The sequence below is a fragment of the Mesoplodon mirus genome (assembly GCF_964341445.2).
Source record: "Mesoplodon mirus genome assembly, chromosome: 15".
Taxonomy (NCBI): domain Eukaryota; kingdom Metazoa; phylum Chordata; class Mammalia; order Artiodactyla; family Ziphiidae; genus Mesoplodon; species Mesoplodon mirus.
Genome location: NC_138991.1, coordinates 63729908 through 63746705, shown reverse-complemented (window position 1 = coordinate 63746705; position 16798 = coordinate 63729908). Strand labels below are relative to the sequence as shown.

General features: G+C 48.1%; 1 protein-coding gene across 1 annotated transcript in view; it reads left to right on the top strand.

Moving 5' to 3' along the window:
• Nucleotides 1-16798, top strand: part of PDPK1 (3-phosphoinositide dependent protein kinase 1) — a 71790-nt gene that overhangs the window by 28311 nt on the left and 26681 nt on the right. The window contains exons 3-6 of the mRNA XM_082644714.1: nucleotides 2118-2160; nucleotides 2425-2562; nucleotides 7604-7748; nucleotides 8630-8727. Of these exons, the coding sequence (XP_082500840.1) occupies nucleotides 2118-2160; nucleotides 2425-2562; nucleotides 7604-7748; nucleotides 8630-8727 (424 nt within the window). The remainder of the gene's footprint in view (nucleotides 1-2117; nucleotides 2161-2424; nucleotides 2563-7603; nucleotides 7749-8629; nucleotides 8728-16798) is intronic.

The window sequence follows — 16798 nt, the reverse complement described above, 5'->3', positions numbered from 1 at the left end:
CCGCGGCACGTGGGATCTTCCCGGACTGGGGCACGAACCCGTGTCCCCTGCATCGGCAGGCGGACTCTTAACCACTACGCCACCAGGGAAGCCCCCAACATCGTTTTAAGTGTTAACTTTTGCTCCTTTTACATTTTTAATTTAGATTTTTTTATTGGCAGTTTTTAAGTTAATGAAAAGAATTGGGCCCTCATGATAAAAACCTTCAACTTTGAGGATAATCCCCAGTAGGTCTGGTACTCACAGGTCCTTTCAGAAAGAAAAAACTATTTTGAAAAGAACCTTGGGTGTTCTGCACAGTTACTGACATGAGTCCAGTAAAAGAAGAAGCGTTCTCTCTCCTTTTCTCAGCTGTACTTCATTGGACATTTATATTGACTGGAAAATGAGGATGTATTTATGAAATTCCCCTGTGTCCCTGGGTTTCCACCGTGGGTAAAAGTAGGTGCCATCTGTTCTGGGTGACAGATTCCTGATGTAGAAAAGCCCCAGCTGAGATTCTTGTCATCCCTGCACCAGGGTGGTGCCCAGGAAAGTGCCGTGAGCCTGGAGCCTCCTTTCTGGTACTGTTTGGAATCCTGCAGCCTTGGGTCTCAAATTATATGTGCTACCCTCAGTTCCTTCTCACCATTCCTGAAATAGAGACAATTTAAAATGAGGTTTCCAGGGGAGGCAGCTCCCAGGCTGGATCCCCAGGCAGGACCTTCACATGATGGAGCCTGCGCTGGAGAGGGGGAAGCCTGGTCCACTGTCGCCAGCAACCTGAGGGTGATCCTGACGTCTACTGCCCCTGCAGTTGGCCCGGGCCATGTGGAGGGACATAAGGAAACTGCATAGAACATGCAGAGTTCACACAACAGAAAGATGACATAAATATCTCCTTCAGATAGGATTCCATTAAATGTTAGTACTCAGTGTTTTTCTTCCTTTTTCCTACTTAGGTAGCTAGTGCATGCTGCTGTAAAGAAATTTAGCATTACATCGGTACATAACCTAGAGAAGGCCAGCCCTTCCCCAGCCCACTCTCCTTGACTCACCAGCGCCTGAGAACAGTCCACACAGGTTCCTTCCTCCACAGAGATCTTGAAGATATTTCCACTTGAACACATATAATCCGACCTTGTTCTTCTTAAAAACTGCAGGGCTACATACAGTGCTTTTCCAGGGTCACTTCTAATGAACTTGGTGAAGGATTCCCTAACAGGATATAACTTACAACCAGGGGCCTCCAGAGGTCTTCCCGGAGGCTCTGGTATTTCCCGGGAGTCAGCAGGTTTTCATCTGCTCTTTGGTCCTCGGCTGTTCCCTGTAGGTGTCTCAGGAGAGGAATTTGCACCAGCTGGCGGTGGTGGGGACCGCCCCAGCTCACTGCCAGACTGGGCTCATCAGGCATTTGGAAGTTGTTACTCAGGTTGTGCCCAGGGTGTGTTCGTGTAGAAAGTTCTTTTCAATGTGTGTGAGGCTCCACTGGTGCTCTGTCCCCGAAGTAGAGTGTAAGACCGGGCTGTACTGTGGAGAGGGCACGAGGGGCGGGGGGCGGGTGTGTGTGTGTGACTGCACGCTGGAGGGAGGCACTCTCTGCCGGCCGCAGTTCCTGTGCCCTCAGTAGCAGGGATGAGATTTACAGCATCTGAGAGTGGCATCCAGTGAAATGCAACTATTATTTGTAAAAGCCCAAATTCAGGGTGGCCTTTTGCAATGAACATGTACTGGGGACCTATCCATAGAGTTATTTTTTGAAGAAATTCCCAGTACCCACCTTGTGGAGATATTATTTGCTGCTTCTTCCTACTGTTTGTGTGAGGGTTATGCTGGTCATAAGATGTTCCTGAATATATATTCCACTGCATGAGGGGGGACTATTGGCATCTGATGAGGAACCTTCTGGAAACATTTGAGAGATACATGTGTTTCCTTTAACTATTAGAACACATTAACTTAGTCATTGACACTCAGCTATGTTTGTTAGCACAGGACCAAAAATATTTAAAATGTAATTTCGTGGTGGGGGCGGGGTAGCCTGTGTGGTTGGTTGCAGGGTGACTTGTGAGACTCAGTGCCCTGGTTACATTGGGTGTTTTTTTCTCTTCTTTTTCCCCCTTTTCTTCCCAAACCAGGTTGTCCTGGCCCGAGAACTGGCAACCTCAAGGGAATATGCTAGTAAGTAACTAACTCCAGCAAGCTAGGATGCTCCAGTGTCTAGGATGCAGGAACAGCGCACCTCTGGGTACGCGGCCACCTGGCTGCCCAGCCCCTGGAGGTTTCTGTGCTGATTTCAGGGGACAGGACACTGTTGGTCTTAGAGATCACAAATCTGGTGGGTGTGTTTTGTGAAAAACTTTAATTTTTATCTGTTACTTTATGAGTTGTGTCTTCAGTGTTTTCTTACCGTTTCCAATTGTGGTAACTTGCTTCTCTCTTAAGTTAAAATTCTAGAGAAACGTCACATTATCAAAGAGAACAAAGTCCCGTATGTAACCAGAGAGAGAGACGTGATGTCGCGGCTGGATCACCCCTTCTTTGTTAAACTTTACTTCACATTTCAGGATGATGAAAAGCTCTGTATCCTTTGAACAGTCAAAGCCTTCTGATATCACGCCAGTGACCCCTTATCATTTTGGAACCGTGACCCCGTTTTTGTTTTCACAAGTAGCCCCTTCCCTGGAAGGGAAAAGGGTAGCTTATTCTAAATACAGACAAATTCACATCACTTTGCTTTGGGACCCCCTGGGATTGCTGACATTCACTGAAGTAGAACATTACTTCAAGGGAGATCATCACAGTCATTTTTGAGGTTTTTTGTTGGTAAACTTCATATCTAAAGGATCATTATTTTAATGCTGTTCTTGCTAGACATTTATTTAAAAGCATGCCCTCGTTCCTTTTTAATCAGCATCCTTGCAGTATCTGTCAGGTGTCGAATCCAGTGCTCAAAGCAGGGAAGTGAGAGAGAGGAAGAAGGATCTTGGGCATCCGGGGCTCCTGGGAGGTGGGCACCTTTCTGCCCTCTTTGGCCCTGGGTTGTGGGGTTTGGTTGGAAGGAGCATCTTTCTCAGGCTCAGCTGCCAGGTAGAAAGTCTAGGGAGTGACCCACAGGAGCCCAACCCTTTCTTCCTGTATCCAGGACTTGTCTTCCCAGAGACAGCCCCTCCCCAGGGCCCTCCAGCCTCCCCCCCTCCCACCCCTATGGATGTCTCTTATCATCCAGTGCCTGGCTCTCCAGGGCTGTGCACACTGCTTCTCCAGCTGCTACTTCTGCAGGGACGTCACACCCTGCTGATTCTTTGTTTTATTTCAGGGCATCTCATGTTCCCTGACTTCTCCTCTAATCCCTGGAGCACTTTTTTTCTTTCTTCTTTGCTCAGGGTTCAAGGAGACAGGGCACTGTGGCGGTCAGGGTGGGCCATATCTGTGTCGTCAGCTTGTCTCTGGGCCATTCATCATACAGCCAGGCCCGCCAGGTCTCCTCACTCCTCAGCCCCTCTCCTGCAGTTGTTCTTCCAAACCGGGACTCCCTCAGCCCCCGTTTGCCCAGAGACTCTGTCTTCAGTCCCAGCAGCTGCTCTTGGCTTCTTCTCAATGAGGGAGGTCGAGCTGCCAAATGGAGTTGAGAGTTTGTTCAAGTGTAAACCTCAGTCTGTGCATCTGTTCTTTTCCTTCTGCCCTTAGGTCTCCAGAGCCCCTTCCCCTCACCCCACCACCTGCAAAGCTTGGCTTCCCCATCCCACCTGGGGGTGGGGGCCTGATCTTAACCCCCTTCCCTCCCCCTCTCTCCTCTCTCCACACATATTCTTCTGGGTTAAAACTTTGCTTGATCCTGTTTCCCCTTTAACACCATTTTCTGGCTCCTTCAGCTGTCAGCTGAATGTTTCCTTTTGTTTATTGAGAAGTCCTGGTTGAGTGCCAGGTGATGGGAACATGCTGGTAAATGAGGTGAAGGCTCTGCCCTCATGGGGCTTGCATTTCTGCGCAGGAATAAGATACACACAGGTGATTAATGGCTGTGTGATAGACACTGAGGGAACAAGAGTAGTAAGGCCAGGTAGGAGTTGGTCGGTGGAGAGTTGGATCAGCTGTTTTAACTTGGTGGTCTGAGGAGATGACGTCAGCCCGAGGCCCGGGCAGAGCAGGGGCAGGTGTGCGTATGTGTGGGGGGTACAAAAAGGCTGGGCAGGGGTCAGCTCCTTGGGCCTCGGAGTCCCGGCAAGAATTTTGGATTTTCTTCTGAGTGTGGCACAGAGTCCAGGAGGAGGGTCTGGAGCAGGGTAGCCATTTGCTCTCACTCGGGCTGCTACTGCAGGGAAGGCTCTTGTAAGTGAGCTGGGAGGATGGAGTCAAGCTGGCTCCTGGGGGTGGGGCCTCGGAGCTGGGTACACAGTGGTCCTGTAATTGATGCATCCGTTGATCCTTGCTATTTGAGGCCTGAGTGGGCTACTGGGTGGCTGCCTGCAGAGTCTGAGAAGTCAGGTTGGTGTGCAGATTGGTGGGGGGTGGGCTGGGGTGTTGGTGGGCCGGAGGGTGCCCAGCAGGGAAGAGTTCCAATGAGTGGAGAGAACAGAGTCCCAGGGGCAATGGACCAGATGGTTTCCGGTGGAGGGTGCTGGCTGCCCTGCCAGATAGTGCCAAGTGGTCAAGTAGCTGGGCCCTGACCTGACCTGTGGATTGCTTCCCATGCAAAGTGTCGTTGAGAGTGGCAGTCTGGGGGTGGGGCGGAGGGCTCAATCAAGAAAGAGAGGCAAGGAAAGGCAAACAGAGTGGGTTTTTCCCAGTGGTTTCACTGTAAAGGGGAGCAGTAAAGTGGTATAGTAGCCAAGAGCATGTGGGGCAGGAAGGGGGGTTCCTTGTTGGTTTGTTTTAGGTCTTTTAAAGTGTTTGCCTCTCCACCTGGCTTCAGCATCGCCCCATGTCCCCGTCTGCTGTCACTGCTCACGCAGCAGCCATCAGTGACCTATCTGTTCTGTATCTCACCTCTGAGGCCACCTAGACCTCTTGCTCCTTGTGCTCCATGGCACCCATGTGATTGTGCTTCTCTTTGAGCCTGTGGGGCTCTCTGGCTGCCAGATTTCCTGGGTCCCAGGTCTGGGCTTCTTACGGGGCCTGGGGAGAATAAGTCTTCTTGGTTGGGAGGCTCCAGCAGGTCGCACACACTTGTCTTCATCTTCTCCCGAGGTCATGTTCAGTAGGATCAGGCACTCAGAGGCTAGATGAGTGAGCTCGCTGTCTGATTTCAGATGGGATTGGCCAGAGTAATGCAGGTGGAGGGGACTCTAGGTCTCTATCCAGTAGTGTCTGTTGCTTTTGACATTTTAAGACAAATTTGAAAGCCTGTGGAGATTGCAAGGGCTCACTTACCTCTGACAGGAGTGAGACCTGGGGACTTCTGCTCCACTGGAAATCCTTTGTAGTATACAGTGTGTTGAAAGATAAAGGAAAGGAAACACTGCCTGAATAAAAGCCCCAGTGTGCACACACTATCCTCCTTTTAGCCATAATTTACACATTGGGGAGAGACGGGAGCAGCTCCTCCAGCGACTACAGGGCTAAGCACACTCTCAGGACAGGTGAGGCAGAGCCTGGTGACACTCCTGCAGCAGCCTGAAAGCAAGCAGATAGATCCGTGAGGGGCCTCCTGGGCACTGGCAGCCTCTTTGCCCTTTGGAGGTTCAGTTTGACCAGACTCAATCCCTGCTCCCCAGAGAGGGCTGAGCTCAGAGAAGCCCTCCCTCCCTCCTTAAGTGCAGTGCAGGGCTGGGCACCGCAGCCAGCCAGCCAGGGTGCCTTTCCCTCCAGCAGGGATGAAGGCTGAGGGGTTTCAGAGGCTGTTGCTCTGCTAACCTGCATTCTTCCTCCACCTCCCACCTGCCTCTCCTTGTGTGTCCTCTCTTAAAGCTTGGGGACAGGAGCAGCACACTAGACCTCAGGAAGCTGGGCTCCAGTCCTGTCCCTCCTTGGCTTTGAGACCTTGAGTCAGTTGCTTAACCTCTCTGGGCTGGGTTCCTCTGCAAAGCACAGGCATTGGGCTCAGCAGCCTCTCAGGCTCTGCCACAGGCCTGATCTGTGCTCATCGTCCCTGCAATTCACTCGCTCCCTGTGAGAGAGCAGCCTCCTCTCACTGCCCTGGGGCCTTAGCTGTGCTGAGGGAGGTAGAAATGTTCTAGGGTGTGAAATGGACCAATGAGGTCTGAAAGAGTGTTTCTGGGGAATGAGGAACATGTGTGGTCAGAGAGAACACGGGCTTGGAGCCATGATCCACAACATGTCATGTTCAAAACCTGTCGGTCACTTAGTGCCATAGCCGAGCAGAGAACTAGAAGTGTCCCTTACACAGGAAACAGGAACTCAGGGAGTGGTCAGATAAGGGGCAAAACCTGTGAAGCCAAAAGAGGCCCTGTGGCCAAGGCTGAGTCTCTCACGTGGGCTGCTGGTTTCTGGGAGACTGTGCTACTGAGTGGGGAGGCTCTGTGGCTGGTCCAGGTCCAGGTCCAGATCCAGGCAGGGCCCCTGCTTGGGGTTGGGTGGGCCAGAGTCTGCAGGCTGCTGGTGAGGAGGCCATGGATACCAGCCTTCCCCAAGGAGGGATCAAAGCAAGGAGAGGGGGAAGGGGCCCTGGCCGAGACCCTTTGCATTCCCTAGAAGTAAGGTTGGTTTTGGGCTTCAGCTTCCTGTTAAACGTTGTTTTAGTTGGAAGGGCTTGGGAGGCCACAGTTGGGGCTCGATCACAGGCAGGTTCGAGCAGCTTCGGTTGGTGGTCTCTTTCCTCCTGGGCCGCAGCTTCAGGCATCTTCTTTGGTGGGAGATGGCAAGTGCCTTGGCACACAGAAGCCAGATGGGACACCTTGAGCACAGGTCACCCCTTATCCCCTCAGAGCCGATGCTCAGGGCGGGTGAGGACTTGGGTCACCCTGTCCTTGGCTGCCAGGGAGTGGCAGAGTACCTGTAAATTTCCATTAAGAGGTGCAGGTGTTCGGTGCTTCCAGGAGGAAGCAGTTATATGGGATCCATTTATAGTTTCTCCTCTTAGAAAAAGGGAGAACAGAAGTAAAACAAATCACACTGCAGTGGTGTCCGAGGGAAAGATGACTGTGTTCCTCGAGTCTCTCCCCAGTGGGGGCCCAATAAATAGATTGAGTTTATCTATTAATGGCATTTCTCTTACAAAACGTGTCACTTTATACTTGGGAAGGAGCATTCATTTGAAGAACCTTTACGTGAATGGACTCAGCACGGCATGTGGTGTGCGGTTGGTGCAGGTTGGAGGCTGTGTGCTGATGGCGTTGGGGCCACAGGCCCTGACCGCCATCTCTAGCGGCTTCCCTTCACTGAGCCCACAGGTGTCTTCTGGGGATGGGGGGTCCAGAAGGGGCAGTTGGCCTGAGAGGCACGTGTTTTTGTTGTTGGTGAGAAACTCATGCTGGGACCCTGTCCTGGAGCCAGGGATTCCCTGCAGACCCAGCGGTTGTGGTAGGGTCTGGCTGGAAGAGGGGCAGCTGTCTCGGGCCACAGGTACCTTCAGTTTTAATTAATTTAAAAAATTGCTACTGGGCTGTTAAGGTCAGTTTAAAAGAAAGATTTTTGCTCTCTTCCTTAACTATTCAATGCTTAGATTTTGGCCTTAGTTATGCCAAAAATGGAGAACTACTTAAATACATTCGGAAAATTGGTTCATTCGATGAGACATGCACCCGATTTTACACAGCTGAGATGGTGTCTGCCCTAGAGTACTTGCATGGCAAGGGCATCATTCACAGGTACCAAGCCAGGGGGCTACAGGCTTTGCTCCCCAGGCCTGGGGGTCAGCTCTGGTCTCTTTTATGGAGGGTGGGATGCCTCACTGTGAGAATTAAGAAGAGTTCACATTACTCTGATGTTGAGAGACTGTGGACCTTTAGATCAGATGAAATTGGTCAGATGTCTTTTTTGCCAGACTAACGATGCTCTTAGCCATGTTGACTGGTGCTTTTATTTTGTCAGTTGTAGATTCTGTGTGTACTTATTTTCCATGATTTTCTGATAAAGTCAAATTGAAAATGTTCATTTAAGCTTTTTTTTTCTTACTGATTTTTTTTTTTTTTTTTTGGTGGTGGTAAAATACCCATAACGTAAAATTTACCGGGAATTCCCTGGTGGTCCAGTGGTTAGGACTCCGAGCTTCCACTGCAAGGGGCATGGGTTCAATCCCTGGTTGGAACTAAGATCCCGCCAAGCTGCGTGGCGCAGACAAAAAAAAAAGAAAAAAGCCTAAAATAAAATAAAATTTACCATTTTCTCCCTCCCAGTTTTATTGAGAAATAGTTGACATATGTATATATAAGTATAAGGTGTACATTTACTGCGTAATGATACCACAGAAGGTTTAAAGGCGCTTTATAGGTTAGGCATGATAGATTATACTTCAATTAAAAGTATATTGAAATGGTAGATGTAGTTATGAAATGATGTAATTTGAATGTCCTCATTATATGCAGTTGATATTTGTTCAGTGCTAACTTTAGACTTGCATTCTTGGTTGTTAGTCTGTAAAGATTATAGGTATTAATCAGTTCATTTTGGTTTTAGCAAAATTTAGAGTTTGTAATAATGTTACTGTTTTAAATATTTCATCTCAAACGTAAAAAATCTGCTTTCACAGGGACCTGAAACCAGAAAATATTTTGTTAAATGAAGATATGCACATCCAGATCACAGATTTTGGAACAGCAAAAGTATTATCCCCAGAGAGTAAACAAGGTGTGTGTTTTATTTCTAGTAGATCCCTGCTCAGTGCTTAAATCAAAACCAACTTCTTAGAAACAGGTTGAATTGCGTTATGCTTATCATTAATGACAGTTGTTTGTAGTACCTTTGTTATTATAAAATGGATGCTTGAGTTTTCACAGAGGAAGCCTCTGCCTTTGGGCAACTTTAGCTGAGGGTCTGGGCGGTGTGTGCCTGGTCTGGTGGGTGCAGGGAGGGGCTTCGCAGGCTGCCTGTGGTCGGTCCTCCTGACCTCAAGTGGTAGTAGGTCACCAGGCGCTTTCTGCATGTTGTCATAGGCCCTCGGATGCCCACTGTGGCTCACCCTTCCTAGTCATCTTCCTAGAAGATGCTGGGGTGCCACATTTGTTCCTGGTCTCCCATGCAGGGGTGCGAGGTCAGTGTGGTCAGCTCCCAGCTCTTTCTGTTGGCACTGTGGGTTCTCTGGGGTTGGGGCACACACACACACACACACACACACGCACGCACGCGCACACACACACACACACACACCTGACCTTGTATCCCAGTGCCCACTGTCTGCTTGTCTCCTGTGCGCAGCTGCCAGGGGTGGTGGCCCAGGCACGCCGATTATAGTGAGGTTCTATAAGATCACAGAATGAGTTGGGGGCTGGTTTTTTTCCTGCTGGTCAACTGCATGTTAATCATTGCAGACCCTTCTAACCACTGTTCCTCTAGGGTATTTCCTAGCCAGATTATGTACTGTGACAGTTGCTGGCAGTCCACCTGGGTCAGAAGAGAGCCCTGGATATCTTAGCTACCCAGGGGTATCTCGGCCATGGTGGGGATGGGGGCATCTTGCTGTCCTTCAGGTGTTTGTTGAATGGAAATCATAAACTCCGAGGGTATAAAAAATGGCAGTTTAACCCCTGAAGACTGTGTTCAAGTATTGGGGTAGAGAGAAGATAAAGCCCTTTATGGTGAGGGTTGGGGGAAACTCAAAGCCCCTGTGTGAGGTAATAAGTGACCCTGAAAATGAAACTTGGGTGTAGGGACAGGTGTGACTGTCAGAGCTACCCTGACCTGGGAGGCTGCTGCAGGGACCTCCACCCAGGGCGTGTGCTTCTCTGCTGGGCTTGTGGGTACCCCTGAAAGAAGGACCTTGATGGAGAGCCCTGGGGGGACGGACATGCTAGGGGAGGGTAGAGAATTTGTTGGTGGAAGAAAGATTCAGACAGAAGCATCCACTTTGCTGCAGCTGCTCTTGCGTGGAAAAGGGGAGCTATGAGCGTAGGGCAGTGGTGGGGAGGATCTGGGCCCCTCCAAAGAGCCCTCTAGCTCAGCTGCACTGGCCTGCTCTGCCTCGGGCTTGAACTGAGGCCTGTTTCGCAGCAGCTGCGGGGCTAACACCTGGGGTTTTGCTCCTCCCGGGCACGGTGGGCAGTCTTGACTCTGTGCTGCTGGAAGGGCCTGGCTGGGCCTCCATGGGTTCCCTTCAGCAGGGTGTGTGATCTTTCCTTTCCAGGCCTTTTCCCAGCCCTGTGTTTTCAAACTGAGGGTTCTTGTCAAGATTCTGTCAGTGCTTCCATCTGTGCACAGACACTTTGAGTCACAAGACGGCATCTTGAATTTGGGAACTTTTCTGAGAATCTTAAAGCACCACCCTTTTGTGTTTGAAACAAAACTTGCAGTCAAGGCAGATGCTCTTATTTCTCAATGAGGCTTAGTCCTGGCGATGCTTGCCTACCTTTGTATTATACTTCCCACCCAGGGCTCCTGCCTGGAGGTGCACTTCCCAAGCCCCAGGAAGTCCTCCTGGCACCTGTGACATGCCCCAAATCTTGATCTATTTGACTCATTCCTATTGTATAGTAACATTTTGTTGGCCAGTAATCATGTTTTGATAGACATGGTATAACTCGTAACCTAAGCATTGTCCATGACAGAGGTAAACCAAACAGGAACCTGAATGTTCTTGCTGGGCTGCTGGGCATCTCGTGTGTGACTTGCCGCTGAGACCAGCCACTGCCTGCCAGTAGGCCATGGGAGTCACCCCCTCAGAGTCTGCTTGGTCCTTTTTTCTTCACTTAGATTTTTTTCAGATCTGATATTTGGCACAGGCTAGTCCTACTGCCATGTAGCCATTAAAAAAATGTAAGAACTTAAATGCACTGGTGAAATAGTGCAATAAACCTGATTTTTAAAATCTGTCTGGAAGCAGGAGGCTAAAAAGTCCTTAACATTGTAAACCAGGCAGAACTATCGATACTTACATATACACAGTTGAGTTGGCCTTTTTTTTTTCTTCTTAGAGGAAATGTAGAAAACATGTATAATTACGTCAATGAATAATTTTGGTGACATACTCTCATTTTCTGTTTGACGTAGTTTAGAATCTTAGAGTTTATTCCTGCATTAGCTTTTTTTTTTAACATCTTTATTGGAGTATAATTGCTTTACATTGTTGTGTTAGTTGCTGCTATATAACAAAGTAAATCAGCTAAAATATGTGGAATGCTTCATGAATTTGCGTGTCATTCTTGCGCAGGGGCCATGCTAATCTTCTCTGTATTGTTCCAATTTTGGTATATGTGCTGCCGAAGCGAGCACCTGCATTAGCTTTATAAACTTTTGTACAGAGATGGTTTCCTCAAAACATCTTAAAGCTTCCAGAAGGGAAGTGTTGGTGGGAGCGAGGCCCAGGTTCCTTAGCTGTGCAGTGAGCATGTTTCGCCCTCCACCTCGTGAGAGACAGGCCGTCTGTCTTCACAGACCTCCGTCCCAGTGGGTGGCTCCTGGGAGCGCGGGAGCCCCACATCCCTCTCTTACTGCTGCCTGTCGGGTCCAGGGAGTGACCCCCGTGCAGTGAGGGTGGGTGGGCACATGGGTTGATGGGCCTTTCTGGCACAGAGGACTTAGGCCTTCTAACCTTGCACAGGGGTCCCACAGAGCTTTACACTGAGGGCGGCTTAATTACATGGAGTCAGCCCCTCATCTGTGGCCGTGTGCCTGGCCGTGGCCCTCTTTGCAAGAAGCTTGGGGAGTTCAGGGTGCCCTGGAGGTTGAGACTTGAGGTTTGTGTCTGGAGGCCTGTCCTGAATTGTGCAGGCCTTTCTGGTACAGTTGGGTGTGGAGGCTTCACTCACCACACACGGGGGTGCAGGTGGGGGCGGCAGGTGTGGGGACTGCTGGAGAGGGGATGCAGCGGGGAAGCCTCAGAACCAGCATCACTGTCACTGCACCTGTACCTGTGCAGTGGCCCTCTGTGGACCACCTTTGTCCAGACCCTCAGACCAGCGTTGACCCCCATCCTGCAGTGCTGTGGGCTGGAGACCCTCTCACAGCCTCTGCCCTGCTGCCACTCTAGCACGTGCAGGGCCACCTGCCCCCCTATACTCCCACCACCAAGCACACCTCCCAGCCATCGAGAAGCGGTTACTCTGGTCTTTTCAGTATTGGTATTTGTTTAGTCATATCTGTGATGTATGGAGTGTTGTTGTTTTTAAAACGCAAGAGTACCTGCTTTTTGTAAAAATTCAGACCATCCTTATGACCTGATTTCCACCATCATCGATTTGTTTTCCCTGTAAATATTTAATATTTATTACTAAATACAAAGCTTCTTTTTAAAAAACATAACCATAATACTATGCCATTTTTATACATTAAAAAATTAGCATTAATAGCTTAGTATCTTAAAATATTCAGTCTGTGTTAAGTTTCCATTCGCCATAATTCCACATCATAATTTTTTGGTTGTTGCTTACTTGAATCAGGTTTCAAATAAAATTCTCACATTCAGCTTAGCTAATTTTTCTCTTAAATTTCTGTTACTTATAGCTTCTTCTACATCTGTGTTTTTTCCCTTGCAGTCTGTTGAAGAAACCAGGTCATTTGTCTTACAGAGTTTCCCAGAGTTTGCTGATTGCATCTCTGTGGAGTCATGTAACATGCTCCTCTCCCCTCTGTATGTCTTGAAACTTGGGAGTTGGATGTGGCTGCTTGATCACATTCAGGTTCAGTCCTTTCACACCAGAGGCTGGTGTGTGTGGTGTGTTCTTCATTAGGAAGCATGTAGCATCCAGTCGTCTCTCCCTGTCAACAGTCCTTTATAGCCATGATGGCCTAGATCCATCAATTCATTAGAGAATGCAGAGTGATCATAGCCCTGCTCTTTCATTCTTGAGCCGGAATTCTTTTTTTTTTTTATTAAAAAAATTTTTTTTAAATTATTTATTTATTGGCTGCGTTGAGTCTTCGTTAGTGCACATGGGCTTTCTCTAGTTGCAGCGAGCGGGGGCTACTCTCTGTTGCGGTGCGCGGGCTTCTCGTTGCGGAGCACAGGCTGTGGGGCGTGCGGGCTCTAGAGCGCAGGTTCAGTAGTTGTAGTGCATGGGCTTAGTTGCTCTGTGGCAGGCGGGATCTTCCTGGATCAGGGATTGAACCTGTGTCCCCTGCCTTGGCAGGCGGATTCTTTTTTTTTTTTTTTTAAATAAATTTTATTTATTTTATTTTTGGCTGCGTTAGGTCTTCGTTGCTGTGCGTGGGCTTTCTCTGGCTGCAGTGAGTGGGGGGGCCACTGTTGGTTGTGGTGCTGGGCTTCTCACTGCGGTGGCTTCTCGTTGCAGAGCACGGGCTCTAGGTGCACAGGCTTCAGTAGTTGTGGCTTGCGGGTTCTAGAGCACAGGCTCAGTAGTTGTGGCACATGGGCTTAGTTGCTCTGCGGCATGTGGGATCTTCCGGACCAGGGCTCGAACCCGTGTCCCCTGCATTGGCAGATGGATTCTTAACCACTGCGCCACCAGGGGAAAATCCCTGGAATTCTTCTTTAAAGAGAAACTTCCCCTTAGCCACTATTTGTTTAACTAGTGATATTGATTGTGGAGGAAAAACAGGATAAATGCTTGCTTCATTCCCCTTTATTTGCAGCTTTTGGAAAGCATGAATTGGTTCACTGTCATCCTCCATCGATGACCAATTCATCAAAAACATTATTACCCCACCTCACAACATACACAAAAGTTAACTCAGACAGATCAGAGATCTGAATGTTGGAGCTAAAACTATTACACTCTTGGAAGAAATCATGGGAGTAAACATTCATGACCTTGGGTTAGACTCTGGTTTCTTGATACAATACCAGAAGTACAAGCAGCAGAACAAGTTTTAAAACTTTGGTGCTGTGAAACCATTAAGAAAGTGAAAAAGACAACCTATGGGGTTGAATAGGAAAAAAAATTTCAAATCATATATCTGATAAGGGGCTTGTATCCAAAATATATAAAGAGCTCATAACAAAAAAAAAATTTTTTTAATGGACAAAGGGTCTGAATAGACATTTTTCTAAAGAAGATAAGCAAATGGCTAATAAACACATGAAAAGATGCTCAATATCATTAGGGAAATGCAAATCAAGACCACACTGAGACACCACTCCACACCCACTAGGATGACTAATCAGAAAGACATCCGATAAGAAGTATTAGCAAGGCTGTTGAGAGATCACAGCTCTTGTACTCTGCAGGTGGGACTGTCAAATGATGCAGCCGCTTTGGAAAAGTCTGGCAATTCCTCAGAAGGTTAAGCATAGTTACCTTATAATCAGCCATTCAGCTTCTAGGTATATATCCAAGAGAATTGAAAAACAAATGTTTACATGAAAAGTTGTACGCCAGTGTTCATAGCAGCTTTATTTGTAATAGCCAAGGAGTGGAAACAACTCAAATGTTCATCAACTGATGAATGGATAAACAGAGTGTGGTCTATCTGTATAGTGGAATATTATTCAGCCTTAAAAGGAATGAAGTTCTGATACAGGCTCCAGCATTGATGAACCTTGAAAACATTGTGCTAAGTGAAAGCCAGCTGGGATTAGGATAGGGATTTTGTTGAACGTATAGATGAGTTTGGGGAGTATTGCTCTCTTAACAATCTTGTCTTCTGATCCTTCAACGTGGAATGTCTTTCTGTTTATTTATATCTTTTGTAATTTCTTTCAAAAATTTTTTGTACTTTTCAGTGTTATAAGCTTTGCACTTTTTTTAAAAAATTTTCTTTTTGGCTGTAGTGGGTCTTCGTTGCTGTGCACGGGCTTTCTCTAGTTGCAGTGAGTGGGGATTACTCTTCGTTGCAGTGCATGGGCTTCTCATTGCGGTTGGCTTCTTTTGTTGCGGAGCCCGGGCTGTGGGGTGCGTGGGCTTCTGTAGTTGTGGCTTGCGGGCTTAGTTGCTCTGTGGTGTGTGGGATCTTCCCGGACCAGGGATCGAACCTGTGTCCCCTGCATTGGCAGGCCAATTCTTAACCACTGTGCCACCAGGGAAGTCCCAGATTTGCACTTCTTTTGTTAAATTTATTCCTAAGTATTTTATTTTATTTTTGAGGCTATTGTAAATGTAATTGTTTTCTTAATTTTCAGATTGTTCATTGAGAGTATATAGAAATATAGTTGATTTTTTTTGGTACACTGATCTTACGTCCTGCAACCTGGATGGACTTGTTTATTAGTTGTAATAGTTTTTTAGTGACTTCCTCGGGACTTCTTATGTACAGATCATGTCATCTGTGATTAGAGATAGTTTACTTCTTCCTTTCCAGCCTGGATGCGTTTTGCTTCATTTTCTTGCCTAATTGCCCTGGCTAGAACCTCCCCATTGAATAGAAATGGAGAGCAGGCATCCTTGTCTTGTTCCTGACCTTAGGGGAAAAGCTTTGTCTTTGACCATTGAGTATGATGTTTGTTGTGGATTTTTCATAGGTGCCTTTATCAGGTTGAGGAAGTTCCCTTTTTTTAAAAAAAAAAATTTATTCATTTTATTTATTTTTGGCTGCGTTGGGTCTTTGTTGCTGCGCGCAGGCTTTCTCTAGTTGTGGCGAGCGGGGGCTACTCTTTCTTTTTTTTTTTTTTGCGGTACGCGGGCCTCTCACTGTTGTGGCCTCTCCTGTTGCGGAGCACAGGCTCTGGACACGCAGGCTCAGCGGCCATGGCTCATGGGCCCAGCCGCTCCGCGGCACGTGGGATCTTACTGGACCGGGGCACGAACCCGTGTCCCCCGCATCAGCAGGCGGACTCTCAACCACTGTGCCACCAGGGAAGCCCCGGGGGCTACTCTTCATTGCGGTGCGCGGGCTTCTCATTGCAGTGGCTTCTCTTGTTGCTCTAGGCACACGGGCTTCATTAGTTGTGACACGTGGGCTCAGTAGTTGTGGCACACAGGCTTAGTTGCTCTGCGGCATGTGGGATCTTCCTGGACCAGGGCTCGAACCCGTGTCCGCTGCATTGGCAGGCAGATTCTTAACCACTGCGCCACCAGTTAAGCCCCGAGGAAGTTCCCTTCTGTTTCTAGTTTGTTTTATACTTCCCCATGAAGGAGTGTTGAATTTCTGTTAGATAGTTTTTCTGCATCTCTTGATCAAGATGGTCATGTGTTTTTTGTCCTTTATTCTAATGATGTGATGTAATATATTGATTGGTTTTTATGTGCTGAACCACCCTTGCATTCCTGAGATTAAATCCCACTTGGTCATGGTGCACACTCCTTTTTATGTGTTGCTGGATTCAGTTTGCTTGTGTTCTGTCCAAGAGCTAATAAGCACATTTTGTGGAGTGTGTTTGCTGTGCTTCACATGTGGGTTCATGGATAAGACAACAGCGGTCTGCACTTTTGGCTTTGAAGAGAGTGTTCTGACCTCAGGAGCATGTCAGGTCCGTCCGTCCCCACTGGCATCTCACAGTCTGACCTGCAGATCTGTGGTGGCCAGAGTGGTCCTCAGCCCAGGGTGCTGGCCCGTTTATTTGAACCACTTTGAGGGTGGAGGTAACAACCCAGCCCAAACCCTTCTTTACCCTGACCTTTTGGCCTCCTGTTGAGTGGGTCAGTGGCCTAAAGGAGGCAGCATAAGCCAACAGTGGCTTGTGGGCCTTGATTTTCCAATAGCTGGAGAATTTTGACCTCTGGCTAATCTCTGAGTTTACAGGGGGAGGTAACTAGATTATCTCTGTGGCTTTCTAATGCACTCTCAGGCTCTTACCCTGGTGTCACAGATAGAAGTCTGCCATTTGTGAAGTGGGAGAGGAGAAAATTACTTGCTTTCACTAACCTTTTGG